Source organism: Lagopus leucura, unplaced genomic scaffold, assembly GCF_019238085.1.
Source record: "Lagopus leucura isolate 7727_CA_CO unplaced genomic scaffold, USGS_WTPT01 Super-Scaffold_100045, whole genome shotgun sequence".
Taxonomy (NCBI): Eukaryota; Metazoa; Chordata; class Aves; order Galliformes; family Phasianidae; genus Lagopus; species Lagopus leucura.
The window spans coordinates 494,240-506,935 of NW_024962292.1; the positions used below are offsets into that span (position 1 = coordinate 494,240).

The window sequence follows — 12,696 nt, forward strand, 5'->3', positions numbered from 1 at the left end:
CTCTAAGCTATGGGGATGCTCCAAGCTACGTGGATGCTCCAAGCTATGGGAATATCCAAGCTATGGGGATATCCAAGCTATAGGGATATCCAAGCTATGGGGATATCCAAGCTATGGGGATGCTCCAAGACATGGGAATGCTCCAAGCTATTGGGATATCCAAGCTACATGGATGCCCCAAGCTATGGGGATACTCCAAGCTATGGGGATACTCCAAGCTATGGGGATATCCAAGCTATAGGGATGCTCCAAGACATGGGAATGCTCCAAGCTATGGGGATACCCCAAACTACAGGAACGCTCCTATGTGGGGACGCTGCAAGAAAGGGCATGGAGCACCCCAAGAGGAGCGATGTGATTTTTGAGGCATCCCATAGGAAAAAGGCTGTGAGCACACGGTTGACCCCCCCAGCAGCTTCGCAGCACAATGACCACACGAAGGCACGTTGTAGGAGGAGGATATCGCATGTTTTATTAGAGGAACAGCTGCTGCTCCACGGGCGGCCGCGAGCCCCCAGCACCGGGCAGCCCGGCCCCATGTGCCAGGTTCATCATCAGCGCCGGCAGCAATCTGGAACTGGTTGGGCCGACATGGATTTGCGGAAAAAATGTGTTCACACAACAAGAGCACAAGATGGGAGCAATTAGATGAAGATGTTTTAATAATTAACCAGTATCAAACAGTTTGCTCGCCGTACAGTTCTAGACAATAAAAGTGTTAGCAGTCGTATTTTTCCTTTGTACAAAATTCCAGTCGATTGTTCCACAATATTTACACGGTAACTCCCTTTTTCACAAAATATCTCCTTTCCCCCCCCCTTTTTTTTTTTTTCTTTTTTTTCTTTTTTTTTTTAAATCCAGCTTTGCTACATAAATGCTTTAGATCTCATGGATATCCCTTGATTTCTTTTTTAAAAAGTCTAATAGTAAAAAACAAAACAAAAAAAAAAAAACAAACCACCAAAACGACGACGACAACAAAATGAAAAGACATTAAATACCATTTTATATATATAAAAATGCTTAGTAAAAATATAGTTTTGTTGCCCAATTAAAATATATTGCTGAGAATACAGTAAAAACTGTCCTAAAGACCACCACGACTGGGCACCACGAGTCTTCAACAGCCCCCAAAAAGGGTTCCCGAGGGCCCCCAGTGCGCGAGTTCCTAGGGCTGGGTGCTGGGCAATGGGTGATGGTGTTGGTGCTGGGTTGGCTCAGGCAGGATTCACTGCAATTGCCTAAAAAATGCCCCCGAGAGGATGGAGCGATGGGAGCTGCAGCGGGCAGGCGGGCTTAGCGCGTGGTTAACCTTTGGCTTTGGGAAGGCATCTATGTGTTATATAGAGATACGGTATATCGGTGAGTTCAGCATGGTTGGGTTGTGGTTTTTTAGGTGTTTTTTTTTTTTTTTTTTTCTTTTTTTTTTTTTTTTTTAAGAAAGAAAGCGATGCATTTAATGAGATACTCTACATATTACGGAGCTCGCGGTTAGAGGAGGATTGGCTGCTCGTTGGCTTGCTGCGTTGGATGCACGCGCGAGCCTAGCCGGTGATGCATGGGCTGTAGTAGACGGCGCTGCTGGCGTCAGACAGGGCGGATATCAAGCTGCTCTCCTCGCAGGAGATGCTCCTAGGAGTCACTTTGGACAGGGAGACGTGATAAGGCAGTCCCGAGGCTTCGGGACGAGTCCTGCTCATGTTCAAATATTGGTCAAACTCATTGCGGTCAACGTCCGTCCAAAGGTCGGTTTGGTTCAAGTGATCCACGCTCTCCATGTGGTGGGCTTCGGGGGGAGGTGAGAGCTGGCCCAGGTGGGCGGAAAGCCCGCTCTGAGTCCCCGAGCACATCTGGTTGTAGTAGAGGCCGGAGGGGTGGGGAGTCCTCATGGCATCGGCCAAGTGCGCTGGGGGCTGCGCGTAGGGCACGGCCACGTCCCGGCCCAGGCACTTCTCCTGGGGAAACTCCATCTGGGGGTGGTGGTGGTGGTACCCGCGGAAGGGCATCATGCCGCAGTCCTCCTGCATGTGCGGGGGGAAAAAGGCCGGCTCGGTCTGTTCCAAGACATCCAAGGGAGACATCTCGGGAGTTGGCAAGCCGTAGTTTTCAATATCCGACCCCATGGAGTGGAGTTCTCTGAAGTGGTTGAGTGGGGGAGGCTGGGGGTGGCCCGGCTGGCTGCCGCCATGGTGACTCATGCTGAAGTTGTCACTGCAAGGCTGGGAAAGGTTATGCAGGAGGATATTGGGTTCCATCCTCTTGATTTTCTTGGCTTGCTTCTTCCTCCTCGGGCGGTACTTGTAGTTGGGGTGATCCTGGAGGTGCTGGATTCGCAGCCGCTCGGCCTCTTCCACGAAGGGACGCTTGTCACTGGCGCTCAGGGCTTTCCATGATTGACCTGCAAGGGGACAGGGAGCTCAGTGACACTGGCCTGGCCTCAGGACCCCCACAGAGGGGTGCACTGAGCAGGCTCAGTGCCCAGCCTGGGCCCTGGTGCTGGACAGAGAGCGGGGTCCCAAGTGGGGCCGTCTCCATGTCCCAGCTGCAGACATGATGCTGCAAATCCCTGGGAAGAGGGGAGACTGGCCCCAGGGTGCCCAATCATCTGCATCCCTCACCCACAGCCCGAACTGCCCGTCCCCCAGCCGCACCCACAGCCCCATCTCCTGAGCTCCCCGTCCCCGCATCCCGCAATGCTGTGTCTCTGCATCCTGCTGCCCCGTCCGGCCATATCCTGCTTCCCGTAGTCCCGCATCCTGCAGCTCTGGCGACCCATATCCTGCTTCCCGTGTTCCCACATCCCCGCATCCTACAGCCGTGCGTCCCGCATCCTGCAGCCCTGTGTTCCCGTATCCTGCATCTCCACAGCTGTGCACTCCCACAGCCCACAGCCCTGTACTTCTGCAACCCACAGCCCTCTCATGTGCGTGCATCTCTCTAACCCCCCATCCCACAGTCCCACACTCTGTGGGACCATAGTGCTGCACCCCAGAGCCGTTAATCCCACAGCCCTACACCCAGCATGCTTTGGTCCCGTGTCCCTGCAGTTTGCATCCCACAGACCTGTAACCTCACAGCCCTATCCTGCAGCCCTGCAGCCCTCAGCACCTTGCCCCTGTAACCATCTCCCGCAGCCCCGTATCTTTGCAGTCTGCATCCCACAACCCTGTACCCTTCCAGCCTGTCCTTCATAGCCCCCTATCCTCGCACTCCATGTCCTCCTATCCTTGCAGCTTGCGTTCCACAGCCTCTACCCTTACAACCTACATCCCAGCACTCCGAATCCCTGCAGCCTGCATCCTCAGCCCTGTATTCCTGCACACCGCTGCCCTATAATCCTGCTGCCCTATAGTCCACACTGCCAGATCTGCGTTACTGTATCAACAGCCCCTCACTCTCACGGTCCACATCCCCAGCCCCAAACTCCTGTAGCCCACTTCCCCAGCCCTGCACCCCTGTATCCCCAGCCCAACGCCTGCGTATCCCATGTCTCAATGTCCAATACCCTTGCAGACCACATCCTCAGCCCTGTACCCCCACAACCCATGTCTCTAGCCACATTTGTGCATTCTGCTTCCATGTGGCCCTACAGCATGCACCCTTATTCTTCTAACCCTGCATCCCGAACCTCCCCCCCCCCACATAGCCCCTATTCCCAGTCCTACATGCCAGCATCCTGCAGCACTATACTCTTCCAATCCACATTCTCACACCTGTACTCCTGCAACCTGCATCCCCAGCCCTGTATCTGTGCATCCCACTGCCCTGTATCCTATAACCCAGTTCCCCATATGTCTGCAGCCCAAATCCTTAGCTTTGCGCCCCAGTAACTCACATCCCCAACCCCATATCTGAGCATACCTCTTTCCTGTACGTCTGTAGCTCACACCCCCAGCCCCATATCCCTACATCCCAAACCCCGTACCCTAACATCTCCATCCCTGTACTCTTACATCTCCCAGCTCTGTATCCTTACATGCCCAGCACCATAACACTACTCCTCCAGCCCCGTACCCTTACGACCCCCAGTACCCTTGCACCTCCCAGCTCAGTACCTTTACAATCCCCCAGCTCTGTTCCCCAGCCCAGTACTCTTACATCCCCCAGCCTCATATCCCTACATCCCCATCCTCGTACCCTTACACATCCTGTCCCCATACCCTTACATACTTCATCCCCACACCCTTTCGCCCCGCAGCCCCATACCTTTGCAACAGCAACCCTGTAACCTTACATCCCCCAAACCTGTACCCATACACCCCCCACCCGCAGCCTCAAGTCCTTCAGTTCCCAGCCCCGTATCCCCACACCCCCAGCCCCTCACCCTTCCCCATCTCCCCTTCCTCCCAGCCCCTAGTCCCGTACCCGCACCGCACCCCACTCACCCAGCATCTTGCTGAGCACGGCGTTGTGCAGGTCGGGGTTTTGCTGCGCCAGCCGTTTGCGCTCATCCTTCGCCCAAACCATGAAGGCGTTCATGGGCCGGCGGATGCGGGAATCCTCCCCGGCCTTCCCCTCGGCTCGGCCGGCCGGGGGGCTGTATCCATAGCCCGGCTCGGGGCTGGGCGTGCGGCTGGGGGCCGCGCCGGGGGCCGCCCCGGGGGCCGCGGGGCCGAAGGCGAAGCCGGGCTCGGGGCTGGGCGTGCGGCTGGAGGGGGAGGCGGCTCCCGGGGGCCGAGGGAAGGCGAGCCCGGGCTCAGCGGCCGGCACGGCGCCGGTGACCCATGAACAGTCGCCCCGGGGTTGCGATATCTCCTCTCGGCAGTAGTTTGACTCAGATATATTCATTCCAGCTGGACAGCACCTTGTGTCCGACCCGAGCGGGTGCCGGAGAGAGAACCGAGTCCCGCGCGTCCCGCCGCCTCCTGCAGCCGCCGAGCAGCTCCGCTCGCTTCTTCGCCCGCGTTCGGGTGGTTTCGGGGGGATTTGGGGTCGCCTTGGGTTGTTTTGGTTTCTTTCCTTTGCTTTTTTTTCTTTTTTTTTTTTTTTCCCGTTTTTCCCCCCCCCCAAAAAAAAAACTTTTTGGGATGATGTTGGGCTGGAAGGGGCAAAATATAGCCGGGGTGGACCAATCAGCGGGCGGAGGGGAGGAGGAGGAGGAGGAGAGACAGGGCGTCCCCAGGAAGAGCCGCCCGGGAGGGCCGGGTGGGAGCGCTGTGGATGTGCGGCCCCATTCCCTTCCTCCCGACGAGGAGCGCGATTCGTTTCTGCTCTCCGCTCTTTCCCTTCTTATTTTTTCTTGCTTCCTTTTATTTTTTTTTTTCCTCAAGCCCCGTCTCTGGCTGCTTGGGATCTGCCCGTGCGAAGGGGAAGCGTTTGGATTCGCTGTGTGTTCGCAGGGCACAGGGGATGCTCGGCACTCCGAGGTTATTTTCCTTACAAGCCATTCTATGTGTGTGTTTTGGCCACGGTCACCATTCCGGGGTCAGGAGCAGCCGTGGGGTGAAGGCAGGGCCGAGTCCTCTCCCCCAACACCGTTCTGGTGGGTTTCATTTGTGCCAGTTGAGAAATCTCGCCTTGTCTTCCCGTTCGCATGAAAAACGACACATCCCCATCCTGCCTGCCCGGCCACTTTGGAGGAACGCTGGGTTCAGAGGTGGGATGATGGCAGCCCAGACCTGCCCGGATCCACGGCACACTGTCATTTGGTGGCAGCATCCCATCCCCATGCCAGCTCACGGCTCAAAGCCTTCCTGCCACCCGACAGAGATCTGCCATAGCGGCGAACGCGTTACCAGGCGACATGCCAAGCATTGGGCAACGTGGTCTGATGGCTCTTCCTGCCCTTGGCATGGGGCAGCTGGCAGGCAGCGAGATGTGCCCCCTGACACCCCAAGTCCATGGGGTTCATGCACAGCTCAGCCCTGGGGAATGGCCCCAAACCCCTCTGGCTGCGGAGATGCCCAGAGCTGAAATCCGAAACCCGGGTGCAGGAAGAGTTGGGGCACCGCGTTGTGCAACAGCCCGGCTCCCTCCCAGCCTCCCTGCAGCCGTGGGGTGTTGCATGCCATGGTTTGTGTGTGTCTGGAAGTGATTTGAAAAAAGCCGATCTGCAGTTAACCCTAAACAAAGCAAAGGCCATAAAAATATATATATATATAATAAAATCTTGTCTCGTTTATTCCTCCATCGCTAGCAGAGTGACGGAGGCTTCACGATAGATATCCTTCACATTCCTGCAGTTTCTTCTTAATAGTTTGCAAGAGCTCGTCAGCACTGGAGTACAGGAGAGCCTGCATGGCTGCAGGGAGCCCCTCTGTGCTGCTCCCATCCCACCGGGGCCGTGCAGCATCACTGCACCCCAGGAGCAGCCTGCTGCTGCCGAGCTCCAAGATTTGCTCTTTGCTCTTCACTCCTGCCCACGGCTGCTTGTGGGGTGAATCGCAGGATGCCTACAGGGGTGTCCCATGGCATTCCCTGCTGTCACCTCTGGATTCTTCTCCTAGGCTTTGGCAGAGCACACAGTGTTGTCCCCACGAGCCCCCACCCTGCAGCACAGCAGCACCCTGGGGCTGGACCAAAGCCTCTTCCTGAGCATTGCCCAAAAAGGGTTTGGAATGGGGCAGCACGCAGCAGGGGTCCATGTGGTGCTGCATTTTGGGACCCTGGCGCAGGAAAACCATGCAGTGCCCATGGGGCAGAGCCGTGTGCTTCATCCCAGTGGGCAAATATCAGTGCTCCATCCCGGGATGAGACCTCGGTGCAACCCACACAGGGGACAAAGCCCCCATCCTGGATCAGCATCCCCACTGTGGGGGCACGCAGCCCCCCCGACACTTCCTTTCCTTTCTCCGGGGGGCTCCTCACCCACCCTTGGCGTCAGACAAGCTGAACCCCACCCTGGTGCAAAAGCTCAGAATTCCTATTTTTTTTTTTTTTCCCCCTTGAATTTCCTTTACCATTTTCCCCATTTTTTAGGACGGCAGCTCGCAGCCCCCACCCCGGCCCCCCTTTTCCCTTCGCCGCGTCCCGCGCCGCGCAGCCCCAGCGCCACACCTCGCAGAGGAAGCGCGGCGGAGCCGGCAGCCTCCGCTCTCCCCCTTCCCCCCCCCGACCAGCACAAAGGCATTTTCCCTCCCCGCCTCCCACCTCTCTCTGCTGCCTGTTCACCCACACCGGGCTCCCAGCCACCTAAAAATACACACGGCACCACCTGGGCCATCCGTGGGGTACATCAGAGGTACTCCGGGGTTCTGTGAGCAGATAGGGATGAGTGGTGCTGGATGAGCCCTGCGTTATTTCTGCTGCTGGGTGGGCTGCGGGTGTGCACCGGTGTGTGCCTGTACTGTGCAAGCAAATGCAAAGGATTTGCCCACCAAATTTGCACTGGGGCTGGGGAGGTGGGTGCAGGGAGGGCCTCTGGTGCAGCCGTAGCGAAGTGCTGAACCAGGAGTAGCAAATTCTCCTTTTGTGGAACACATGGGCAGAGATTCCCAAGCCTGTCCCAGGGTTTGGGTACCACGGGCAGGCTGCAAATCCTGCATTCATTTTTCATTGACTACTATGCAATTACCATTGTGGGGTTGGCAATGTGGGGTGCCCCTAGGAGTTTAGCTGCATGCACTGGGTCACTGCACAGTGAGATATTTGTTATTCATCGTGGCTGATGGCCATTTCTTGGTGCAAGGGGAGCTAAGGCATGCAGCACATGGAGCTGAAACACTGTAGGGCTGCAGTGACACAGTCTGGGTAGGGAACCATAAATCATCATGGAATCATAGAATCATAGAATCATAGAATCATGGGATCATATGAATCATAGAATCATAGATCAGAGAATGAGACAATGGTAGGATGGGGTGGATTGGGTTGGACTGTGTTGGAAGGGACCCTGAAAACCATCCATCTCCAGTCCCCTGCCCTGGGCAGAAGGTGCCCACCGCTGGGGACACCACATAGGCAGGGCTGCTTTGTGTCACCTCCAGCACCCCATGAGCTGCCCCATACTGGCAGTCCCATCTGCTCCCCCAGGGCCACAGCCAGGCTGGAACAAAGGCTTTCCAAAGAAAGGCACTTCCTGCAGAGCAAAGGCCGGGCTGCGTGAGAGCCCTGGCGGGACGCTGAAGTCATCTGCTGGGAAATGTTTCAGGTTTCAGTGGAGACTCCCTTTCTCGAGGGCCTGGCTTCCTTGCAGACAAATGCTCACGAGGGTCACAAAGGATCCAGCTGAGCTCCCAACCCTGCAGCACACTGTACATCCTGACACCAGCGTAGCTGCAGGGTGATGTGTCCCCATGGCCATGGCTGGTACCAAGAAACCCTACACAAGTTCCCAGGGTGAAGGGCCAGGCTTCTTCCTACCCCAAGCAATGGGAGGTGGATGGTGGAAATGACAGCATGGTCATCCCCCAAGGTATCTCCTGTGGAGAGAGCCCAGCTATCATTTTGCCCTTCTGCTTTCTGCTCATTTGCTATATTTCTTCACTTCTGGTTTGGTCTGAACAGGTGAAGAGCACGGATCATTTAGTGGAGATGCCCCCCAAGCCATGGCAGTCCCCAGGACCAGGTACCCTCTGCTGTCCCTGCCATCACCCAAGCCAGCAGATGGACAATTTTCCACCGGTGATAGAATGAAGGTGTGAGAATTGAATAGACTCAGCCAGGCTGGGGCTTTCCTCCTGTTTCCTCACTCTTTGTTCTGGAGCAGCTCGTCCCCATCGCCACCATCTTAATGTGGCTCCAGGCTTTGAGAGGGGATGCTGGACAGGACTCTGAGCACCTCTATAGGGGCAGAGAGCTCGTCCTGCTTCTGCTTCCCTGCAGCTGATTGTGGTGGATGCTGCAGTGCTTGGTTCTCATCACAGAGAGAACCCCGCTGTCAGGAAGGAAAGTCTTACACTTCCACCAACTATTCCAAGCCCCCCATAAACACATTTTTTGGTTCGGCATTAATGAATTACCTCAATGTGGAGCTGCTCATGCCAAATACATGAATACAGAGTGCAGAAAAGCCACCGAGAAGCACATTTGGCTGCTGTTCAGCTGCTTCGATCGGCACCGTTTAGTTTCTCTATTATAGCAAGCAAATGTGCTCTGCCCATGGCACTGGATCCTCCCAGGAACAGGCAGCAGGCTGGCAGTCTGCTTGGCACCACCTGGGCACTCATGGTGGCAGAAAATATCACGTGCTATATAGCTCCATCCAACAATCTGGATCCTGTCTGCCCAGGATCATTGCTCTGGACATGCACTTGAGTGCCAGAGGAAACAAATGGAGCAGTGTCATTAGGCATCAGGTTGAGTTTGGCCAGGAGAAGTGCAGCCCCTCTTTAGAGAAACTCTTTGGAGCTCTGCTCTGCGGGCTCCACGTCTGCTCACTGCATGTTTGCACATCTCCCTTCGAGCATCACTGAAGTGAAAGCATCATCTGAGAGCATCATGGATAAATGGGTCCATGCTGCATCAAGGGTGCAGTGCCACTTTCAGTGCAGGAAAGGAGAGGCACTGAGCAAGGAAGAGTGATCACACCTCCACCTCTCTGCATCCCAGCCCTCAGCAGCTGCTCAGCAGTGGCTTCTTGCTGCCTCTCTGCTCCTACATCCTGGCAGGCAGCGGGGTGCAGGCTATGGAACATTCCCCCCAGCACAGCCACTGCAGCAGTAGCGCAGGACGCCTGCACCTGGGAAAGCTTTGCTGCTCTCCAGAGCTGCTGCAGCTCCCAGTGTGGCTGAGCTCAGCACAGGCATTACCTCACCTCCCAGCACAGATGGAGCTGGCTGCAGCTCTGCTCCCAGCTTCTGCAACCTCTGGACCGAGTGTATTCCTCTTGGGTTCTCCATGCACTTGCTCAGGTGGGGCAGACATGGCTGCAGCCCCGTGCCTCAGTTTGCCCAGGTGTTCTCTGCTCTTGGTGGCACAATCCCCCTGGAAATGGCATGATACACCAGACCAGATCTGACACACTGCTTCTGTCTTGAGAGAGAATAACACTAACAATAATGACAACAATATTAATAAAGAGAAGGGGCTGAGAGCTTTTTCTCTTTGCAGCCTTGGGGCAGAGGAACTTTTCCTTTTCAGTGCCTCACTGGAAACACTGCGGAAATTAGAGCACGAATACGTTGCACTGGCAGCTCTAAAAGACAAGACTGATAAAGGTCACTCTATCTTTGCATTTTTCCTCCACGGCTCCTCTGCTGCCCGTTCCCAGGCTGCCCACCCCAAGCACCTCCAGCCTCATCACCTCATCCCCATCTGAAGTACAGGGGACAGCTCAGCACGTGGCCACACTGGGGCCACCTCCGTGGCATGCTTGAGCCGGAGAAATAAGGTTAAAGGCTCTTATCTGATGGAGCCTGAGCCTTGCCAAAGCCCTGTTGCTATCAGCTCAGGACACATGTGCTATTGGCAAAGCTTCGGGGACACAATAATACAAACAGTTTTCATTGTCGAGTCAACAATGATGGGAGAAGGAGCCCTGTGCTATTACCGGTGTAAAAGGCACTGTAGGAAAGCTCAGGACGGGAGGATGCAGTCAGGATCAACAGCAGGGCTGAGCAGATTATGCAGTTATATTTTTATTCAGGGAGGAGAAATCTTCCATCCCCAGTGGGCTGGAGCCAGAAGGATGGAGCCGGGGGGGTCAGGCTGTGAGGAAAAACCCTCTGAGCAGCGCTGGCAGCAGCTGCAGTGAAATGCTGAGCACAGCAGCACCTTTGGACAAGGGCAGGAGGCAACTTTGTGGGATGCACTCTGCTGGTTGGGGACAGGGACGCACTGCCCAGGGGAAAGCATGGGGCTGGGGTACAGGAGGTGCAGGGGTGGGGGGCACAGTTCCATACATATGCTGGGGAGTGTGTTATGTGTTCTCAGCTGCATGTCCCCCTTTTTCCAGCCCATGTCCTGTGCCAGCACGAGGCAAGGGATGCTGTTGCCTTTGCACCACCATTCAAAAGCTGTATAAAAAATATAAACAGTCTGGTCAGGGATCTAGCTGAGGGAGAAACTCCAGCCCTGTTGCTGCTGTGCCAGGTATTGTGCCATGGGGAAGTCGGGAAATGGTGCCAAGGATGGTTATGGCCAGGAAACCCCCACAGAGATAGGAGCCATTCCCAAGCTCTTGCTGATGCTGGGGGAATGTTTGGTGTGGGGCCCAGTGGCAACGGATCCATCCCCTTGTCTTCAGGGTGTTGCAGCCTCTGAAGATGCTTTGGGAGCTGCTTTTGGTAGGGTCTGGTTGGAAGTGGTTTGAAAATATCCTCTGCAGGTACCCCACATGTTTGGGAATGAAGTGAAGCGGGGCTTTACCATGAAGAAACTCAGCATGAGAACAGGCAGCCCTTTGGCTGTCCCTCTCTGGCTGTTATACATGATGCCAAATGGATAACAGTCCCCTCCAGGACTTGCCCTCAGATGCAGACTGGGGTACTGGCTTGGTCCCCACTTCCCATCTGTCCTATGGCACGGCGCATGCTTGGAGGTGAATGGGGAGGTGACGGGAGCATCGTATCAGCCGTGTCTGTGCTGATGCAGAAGATCACACCTCATGCCATGATGGTGGGGGGGACAGCAGTCTGAGGGGGCTGGAAGCAGGGCAGGAGGTCAGGAGCTTATCGCTGCCATCAGGACCCTAGTGGGGCCGGGGCCGCCGTTCCCACCAGGAGCAATGATGTCAGGCAGCAGCCGCGCCAGGAGCAGGAAGCTGGATGCAGCCAGCGAGTCTGTCCTGCTGGCCTTCCCCGTGTGCTCCAGCAAACAATGCGCCCGCGGTGGGGACCGTGCCAGCAGTGTGGTGCTGGATGCTGGTCCCCATTAGTGTGGGGCTATGGGATGGGGCTGGTATCTGCCTTCTGCACAGGGGTCTGCTGGAGGAGGTGGAGAGAACATACATTGTGTGCCAGGGCTGCAGTTGGCATTGCTGTGGCTTTGGGGCTGCTGCAGTGAGGCAGTGGGCATGTCTGACCCCAGCTAGGCACATGGTCAGGGAAGAAAGGCCAGCAAGCCCTCCAAAGGTTTGTGAGACCCCTAGAAAAGCCCTGGGAGAAAGGATGGGCATGCAAGATGCTGGCTGACCCCAGTTCAGCTAGCGTGGGGTGAACACTCACTGGTAGCACCCTGATTGTTGAATCAGGAAGCAATGATGACTTAAACATGCAGAGGAAAAGAATGAGCTATATGTGCTGTGAGATGCAGCTGGAAGCTGAAGACCCTCTATAGGATGGGAACCTTATCATGTAAGCCTCGTCTCTGCCTTCATTCTCAGGCTGAGTTCTGCCCCAACAAATCATGCACCCACGCGTAGGTCAGGGTGAGGGCAGTGAGTGTGCACTCCTGGAAGGGTGATGGGGCTGGGCACTGTGCCCACTGGGAGAGGGACTTCCTGAGCACAGCAGCTGAAGGATGGCCCCAAGGGCTGCAGCTCGCCTCCACCCCACACAGCACACCCATGTTATCGCTGTACACAGTGTGAGGTTCCCCCCCTTGGGCTGCATTTGCCAGCGGCTGGCAGCGATGCTTGTGCTGGTGCCGACAGGCTGGCTGGCATGTTTTCCCTTGGGGAGGCTTTAGCAGGAGGCTGTGCATTTCTGGGAATTGTGTCGGGCAGGGAAGGAGGTTATTGTTCGAGCTGCAAGTGTGCGGCGTGCAGATGAGATCAGGGCTCGCTGCTCGGTGGTGGGACAGCCGTGCTGCTGGCCCTGCTGATGAGGAGATAAGCAGGGGATGGGTTTTATCGGTGGTGCCATCACTGAAAGGAGA

The 12,696-nt window shown here is 55.9% G+C and overlaps 1 protein-coding gene across 1 annotated transcript; it reads right to left on the minus strand.

Annotated features, from left to right (window-relative positions):
* Window positions 1-449: 449 nt before the first annotated feature.
* Window positions 450-5,012, minus strand: SOX18 (SRY-box transcription factor 18). The gene is made up of 2 exons (XM_042884742.1): window positions 4,386-5,012; window positions 450-2,398 (listed from the first exon to the last, which is right to left on the minus strand). Exons 1-2 carry the CDS (start codon window positions 4,786-4,788, stop codon window positions 1,545-1,547), a joined length of 1,257 nt encoding a protein of 418 aa, XP_042740676.1. The 5' UTR covers window positions 4,789-5,012; the 3' UTR covers window positions 450-1,544.
* Window positions 5,013-12,696: the final 7,684 nt, after the last annotated feature.

Coding starts and splice junctions, on each gene's coding strand:
- SOX18 (XM_042884742.1), bottom strand. CDS start 4,788: ATGAATATATCTGAGTCAAACTACTGCCGAGAGGAGATATCGCAACCC. Junction 2,399..4,385: donor CGTGCTCAGCAAGATGCTGG/GTGAGTGGGGTG, acceptor GTCCCCTTGCAG/GTCAATCATGGAAAGCCCTG.